The following is a 7,500-nucleotide window of genomic DNA, read 5'->3' on the forward strand; positions in this document are numbered from 1 at the left end:
TGTCGCAGATGTGTCAAAAGCAAAAGCAGATCCGGCACCTGCATCCGCCCAAGGAGGAAAGGCAGCTCATGAGGACAGAAGTGTGAAACGTACCATCTTGTTTACACATACACACACACACATCTATGAGTGTGTGTGTGTAGATAGATATATAGACACACACGCACACACACACACACACGCACACACACACACACACACACACACACACACACACACACACACACACACACACACATATATATATATGTGTATATGAATATTTACATACAAACACACACACACACATATATGTATATATAGATATACATACATACATAAATACATACATAAACACACACACGCATACATACACACACACACACACACACACACACACACACATACACACACATACATACATACTTATATACACACGCATGTGGATTTTAACGCAGCGGGTCAAGAATGCTTCGTCCCCAAAAGAAGTATCCTCAGTTGTTCAGTGAGCTAAATATACACATCATGCATTCAGGTATCCACATTTTATTATTCATATTTAAACCGTTTCTTATCAAATAAAAAGTGTTTTATTAGAGAAAAGGCTCGGGTGATCTTGGCCATGAATGCGCCTTCATGATAGCTAGCCATTAAAAAATGTCGTTTGATTATGAGGGAAATTTCACTTCTATATAAAAATAATCATATCTTTTTAGGTGGCTACTTGTATAAACATTTCCGTCTATAGAGAATGTTATTGTATAGCATTCTCAGCTGATGACGTCAGAAGAAACGGTTTCCGAATGGACCGGGAATGAAAAAGGCGAACCGGCACCTCGAACAATTTCAGGTTATATATAGTGCATCATCCGACCGTTGCTCACGTTTTAGGGCTCTCAGGACTTAGGTCCCAAGGTTGTTGCTGTGGGATTCATCTAAAGAGACTAGTGTTATAATTGTAGGCCAGAGTGCTTATAATTAAAACACGAAGCACCACGGCAGGTAAGGACTAAGCCGAGTCAGCACCAGCTGACAAACGTTACCGAGTCGACATTAGTCGACACAGGCCGGGCGAAGCTCAGCTTTGCATATCGGACCTATCCTTAGCATTGCACAAGTTGTCTGAGTTCATCCTATCCAAAACAGCACAACATTAGAATAGGCGCATGTATGTATAATTTCCACATCATCATATATAGTCATATAGTCATATTTCCTAGATGAACATTATATTTAACACTCGAAGTTATAATAATACTGAACATTTAAAATCCTCTATTGTAGATTCCCGACTTCGACGAGATCATCAGAGATGGAACCGGCCTGCAACCTCTTCTGCAAATGCCATGTTAACGACCCTCCCTGCTACATGTGTGTCATCCTTGACTGTACCATAGTGAGTACGTAATATCTATCAAAATGTGTCTCTCGTTGGTAAGGAGCGATGTTCTCGTAATCTAGCGTATTTAAAATCGCTTTCTCATCACAGGACCAATGGATGACATGGTTCTTCAGCCGTCTGCTCCTGTCTTGAGTGGCGATCTCGAGTTTTTCTCTCCTAGCAGTCTTGAAGAGGTGAGAAGCAACCTTGTAAATGCATCCCTTTTAAGGTCTGAACCCACTGTGAATGCCATTGAACTTTTAGTGCCAATTAAGTAAGGCCTTAGTCTCATTGTCTAAGTTGTTTAATGGAATTTGCATTATTGCTATTTATATTAGTATTAGTATCATACGTATAGGATGAGAAGATGGGACCTTTTCAGAGAGGACCAGCCAAGCCCCCACCTTCAGCGTCCTCAGGTGAATCTTTCGTGACATTCCGTCTTGGAGAGGCGAAGGAGGAGGGCGTAGGAAACGATGCCCCAGGAGGAGAAGGAGGAGGGGGAGAGAGGAGATGCCTGTCCCCTGTCACCGGCCGATGCCCCCAAACAGTTCCCGGCATCACTCCTTTTCCTGCCCGAATAAAGAGGGTTTCCCGAAAGCGCATTCTTGCTTCGCGCCCTCCTCTTCCTCTTCCCTCCCCTCCATCTTCTCCTCCTCCTCTTCTTCCTACCCACTCTCCTCTTCCTTCTCCTCCCCATTCACCTCTTCCTCCCCGCTCTCATCTTCCTCCTCCTCCCCATTCACCTCTTCCTCATTCTCCTCCTCCTTTTCTCCCTCGCCCATTTCTCCTTCCCTCTTACAAGCGGGAAAAGAACACGTCTGACGCCCCTCACAGAGAAAGGTCTTCGCGAAACAGTCGTCGAGAAATGAACTCCAGAGAAAACCGAAATAAAGTGTACAAAGACCAATGGGACAACCTAGCGTCGAGGATGACGTCCATCGCAAAAGTATCTTCGTGAAACGACCCGAAGACTCAAATATTTGTGTGTATACATATATGTGTGTGTGTGTGTATATATATGTGTATATATATATATGTATATATTTGTTTGTATATATATTTGTATATAAGATATATATGTATATATTTGTGTATATATATATGTGTGTGTGTATATATGTATATATGTATACATATATGATATATGTGTATATATTTGTCCATAAATATATGTATTTGTGTATATATATATTTATATTATACAGTAATTGAATATATCAAGAGCAGCATTTTATTATCATTAGTCATTATGCATTATCGCAACTATTGTTAGATTTACTAAATTGTCACTATATTTAATCTTATGGGCATTAAAAATAACAAAAACAAATATATGTTTCATTAAGAGAGAAATAATATGAAATCTTACAAAAAAATACACAATATTTCATTAACAAGACCAATACCTTACATTTAAGAGACCATTGATATCTTTATTAGAAAAGAATATATATATTTGTTGAACTTCAGCACTCTCCAGCACTATTTATCAGCAATCCATTTTCCTTCACTAGTTATCTTTTTAATTTAGCAGTCCCTTCTTATTTCTATTTTTATTTCAAAACCTCTTTCGCATTTGTAAATAATCCAGTCCAAAGGTTGAAAATAATTCTTGTTATTGAAGCCCCGATTTTGCGTGTAAGCTACCAAAGTTAACCAAAAAGGGAAGACAATTAAGTGCAACATTACCAGGAGACTGTTCTATTGATTGTTGAGAATGTGTCTGCAACTTCTGGTGACGTCAGTGATTCTGGGTACTATTGTTCATACCCCCGACTGAAAAACTAAGCATGGGGGGTGGGGTGGGGGATGTCTATTTATTTTGGATAATTATTAAGTATCCTCTTTTTTGGTTTCTGGACAATTTTCTGTTTTCTATATTGTTTTCTACAATCTTCTGACACATTAGTTTATTTTTTTATTATTCAGTTCACACATGTGCAGATATCTTATTTTCTTTCTTTTCTTGTAGCAGATACGATATTCAACTGTTGGTTTCGTTGCCTGTTCTCACTTTTTATGCTAGTATCTTTATCATTGTCTTTGATATTCCTATTCATCGCATTTCTCAAGATATTTCTTTTTTCTTTTTTTCTTTCTTTTTTCCTGTTTGTCTGTGTATTCCAGACTATTAGGAAGTAACGGTTTTAAGCCCCGAATTTTGCCTTGTCCAAGCATAAGACTGATGATGATTCTTGAAATACTATTAAAATTCACCACCTAAGTAAGCACAATTTATGGGATCTCTTTTTCCCAAAATAATTAATTGATTCATTATTAATACCAGATCATCTCTCGTTCTCTTCTTTCCTCCATACAAATATTTTCTTCAATTCGTTTCCTGTTGTTTAACAACTTCCTACTATCATGAATGCCTCAAAGTTTAGTAGTTTGAATATCATGTCATACGCGTGTCTTAAGAAGTCAGTACGCATACTTTTACTGTAGAATATTCATAAAAAAAAATACATACAATGTGGATTTTTAGAAATAATAATAAAACTGACAACAAAGAATGTAATGTAAATTACGATATACATAATGTTACATAAATAACGAAGGTACCTTTAGTATATTTGTACTTTTTTAACATTTAGGTTATTCCAGAAGTTTTAAAATATCAATATTATACTGGAAAGTAGGTTTTCGACGTTCTTAAATACCAGAAATTGTTGTGTCTTATATGAAAAATTATCATTATTTTAAACCTACTTATATATTTTTTCCCCCATAAAATGCACCCTGTTCATACATGATTAAATTATGACTTTACACTCATACTTTATTAACCCCTTCTTTGTAATAATTCAGTATAACTGAGAATTATACATTAGATAAATTATTACTCTTTTAATGCAGCTGTTAGTCGTAGTATCGTGTGGGTGTTCCGAATTACAAACAACAAATAGAAGGCAAAATGCAATGCATGGCTGGTAACATTTTTACTAATAGAAAACTTCACAATGGATATGCATTTGTACACTCGCAAAAAAATATATATATATAATTTATTTCGGGAGTAGATGAAACCAAAACAATCGCTAGGAGTTCATTCGGAAATGTTGATACTTGTTGTTTCAAAGCTCGGAATGATGAAACTTCATAATGTGTTTGAATATTGTTTCGGAGTTGATATGGCTAGGGCCTCGCACCATGCCAACATTAGCAACGAAGACATTGTAGTCCATTTGTAGCGTCATAATTACACTTTCCTCCGAGGGACTATCAAGAGCTAAAATTTAAAAAAGATTTGGTGTTTCAAAGCCAACCGTGTCTCTGTAGATCCAGCGACACTAAGCAACTAGATCCACACGAGGCAAGTAGATGTCATTCAAGGCTATAAGTCAATGTGCTATATGAAAGGCAAATAGGAAGCTTGCATTGAAGTGCATGAATATCATGAGCTAATGTAAACCATTTGATATTCCGTGGCAACACCCCTTACAGCTAACTGGGTTTGAAAAGGGGGTGACCGTTAGTTACCACGTCGCCTACCGCGAGTCATTTTCTTCTTACTAATTTTTATTATTTATTTTAAACAATCCTGTAAGTTGCATACACACACACACACACACACACACACACACACACACACACACACACACACACACACATATATATATATATATATATATATGTATGTATGTATGTATGTATGTATGTATATGTGTGTGTATATATATATATATATATATATACATATATATGTGTGTGTGTGTGTGTATTCATATCTATATATATATATATAGAGAGAGAGAGAGAGAGAGAGAGAGAGAGAGAATAAAACACCCTTTCTTTGTCAATTGTATTGGTTCTAGATCAGGATATCAAAATAAAGAACCGAACGCTGCGGGCCTTTTCCTCACGCCCCTACGCCCACAGGACCTCACGCCCATTCCTTCTCCTTCGCCACAGGGAGGACTCGCAAAGAAATTGTATTCCCACACATCCTCAGGAACTCATATATCTGACACATCTCCAATTCATCGAGATCCTGTCGATCTGCCTTCACGAGGACGTCCCCGACCTGCAGCCGCCCGTCGTGCTCCGCCAGCGTCCCCGGCAGGATATCGCGAATGACGGCCCGGTTCCTCACATCCCGCGCGAGGACGATGCCGAGGCGCGTGTACCAATTTCGGGACAATTCTATCGTTCTCGGCGATGTATCCTTCGGTTGACGGACTGTGGATGGCGAAGTCTGGGGATGAAGGGGGTTAAGGATAAGTCCGGTACGTGAAGCTAATCCTCCCCCGGGCTATGCCCCTGAGGGGAGGCCGGCCTGTGTCGACTAATGCCGACTCGCTAACGTGTGTCAGCTGGTGCTGACTCGGCTGAGCTTAGTCCTTACCCGCCGTGGTGGCCAGCCACAGCAGTAACCTCCAGGCGACAATTGCAACTTCTTGCCTGGGCGGGGCGCGAACCGCCGACACGTTACTATGTACTAGCCTGGAGGCTGATGGGGAGGGGGGGTAGACAATATTTTGAATGCTTTATGTAGATAATGTTATCATTGATGCTGTCACTTTTGGTGTTATCAGTGTTGTTATGATAATTATTATTGTTATCATTGTTGTTATAACAATTATTATTGTTATCATTGCTATTATTATTATCATTGTTATTATTATTATTGTTTTATTATTATTATCATTATCATTGTTATCAGTATCCTTTTATCATGATTAATACAATTAAAAGTATTATCATTTTCAGGCTAATATTACTATAATTATTATTGCTGTTATTACACCAATTACTACTGCCATTATCATTGTTATTATCGTTATTATTATCATTATTATTATCATTATTATTATCATTATTATCATTATTATTATCATTATTATTATCATTATTATCATTATTATTAACATTATTATCATTATAACTATCACTACCATCATTGCCATTATTAGTTATCATTATTATCATTACTACATTGTATTATCATCATGATCGTCAACACCGTTACTGGAAAACTCAGAAACATGTGCTTTCTATATGAATGTTTACTGTAATTCTAATATTCATTACTTCATTTCATTAATCTGTCAATTGGTGTCTTGTATAATTAATAGGAAAATAGTAGATAGATAATAAATAGAATGTAATTCTAATATTAATTACTTCATTTCATTAATCTGTCAATTGGTGTCTTGTATTATTAATAGGAAAATAGTAGATAGATAATAAATAGACAAGGAAGTAACTAGGAAGATTATGTACATATAATAAATTGATGATGAACATATAACAGAAAGATAAAGAAGTAACTAGAAAAATCATAAATAGATAACAGATAGATAGAGGAGTAGCTAAGTAAATAGACAGATAGGGGCGAGATTTGGAAAATGATAAATACATAATAAATAGATCGGGAAGTTATTTGGAAAATTATAAATAGCTAATGAAAAAATACCGAAGAAATGAGGAAAATGGAAAATAATGACTAGATTCGGAAATATTTGGGAAAATGACAGATAGATTTAATTTCTGCTCAGCTCACTTCTCTCCTGAAAATTGCCTGCGTCTAAGTGGCTCTGAGGTGGATGATTAGCTTTTCGTCTTCCTGAAAATAAATTAAGGATAGTTTTTTTTTTTTTTTTTTTGCATATATCTTTTTTTGATAATTCTATAGTTCCCGATTTTTGTTTTCCTGTATTTTGTCTCAATAACTCTATTCTTCTTTTTGTTGTTTGTTTGTTTGTTGTTTCACTTGCCTTTGTTGCTGTTTCACAATTTAGATAAACCTCCTGAGGTTTACCCATGCTTTCCAGGATGTTATGACACGTGCAGTTCAGGTCACATATATTGGCCATCGTATCGGGTCAGCTAAGGTTACGATGTCACACGAGAAATCAGAGTAACAATGATCTATAAACTTTCAAACTGCGGGCTGACGAACGACAAAATTACAACGAAATTTCAACCTGTGGATATGGAAAATATTTGTGAATTGGTGGTATTTAAGGTGTTAGGATTGCTTATACATGAAGAAAGATATTCATACACATCCATACACAACATATGTACACACACACACACACACACACACACACACACACACACGCGCGCGCGCGCGCGCGCGCACATGCAAACATATGCGTGTGTGTGTGTGTGTGTGTGTGTGTGTGCAT

The 7,500-nt window shown here is 36.9% G+C and overlaps 1 protein-coding gene across 5 annotated transcripts; it reads left to right on the forward strand.

The window, feature by feature from the left end:
* Window positions 1-852: 852 nt before the first annotated feature.
* On the forward strand, window positions 853-2,448 carry LOC125046161 (vegetative cell wall protein gp1-like). 5 transcript variants are annotated; one of them, XR_007116624.1, is made up of 4 exons: window positions 853-981; window positions 1,264-1,375; window positions 1,469-1,554; window positions 1,743-2,448. XR_007116624.1 is itself a non-coding variant. In XM_047643844.1 (4 exons), the coding sequence occupies exons 2-4, from the start codon at window positions 1,292-1,294 to the stop codon at window positions 2,319-2,321; spliced, it is 777 nt and encodes a 258-aa protein (XP_047499800.1). In that variant the 5' UTR covers window positions 853-981; window positions 1,264-1,291; the 3' UTR covers window positions 2,322-2,448. The 5 variants fall into 5 exon arrangements, 3 of the variants coding, with proteins under 3 accessions (XP_047499800.1, XP_047499802.1, XP_047499801.1); XM_047643844.1 differs by having other exon boundaries at window positions 1,264-1,379; window positions 1,719-2,448; XM_047643846.1 differs by having other exon boundaries at window positions 1,264-1,379.
* The last annotated feature ends 5,052 nt before the right edge of the window (window positions 2,449-7,500 follow it).

The sequence above is a fragment of the Penaeus chinensis genome, chromosome 38 (assembly GCF_019202785.1).
Source record: "Penaeus chinensis breed Huanghai No. 1 chromosome 38, ASM1920278v2, whole genome shotgun sequence".
NCBI classification, from domain to species: domain Eukaryota; kingdom Metazoa; phylum Arthropoda; class Malacostraca; order Decapoda; family Penaeidae; genus Penaeus; species Penaeus chinensis.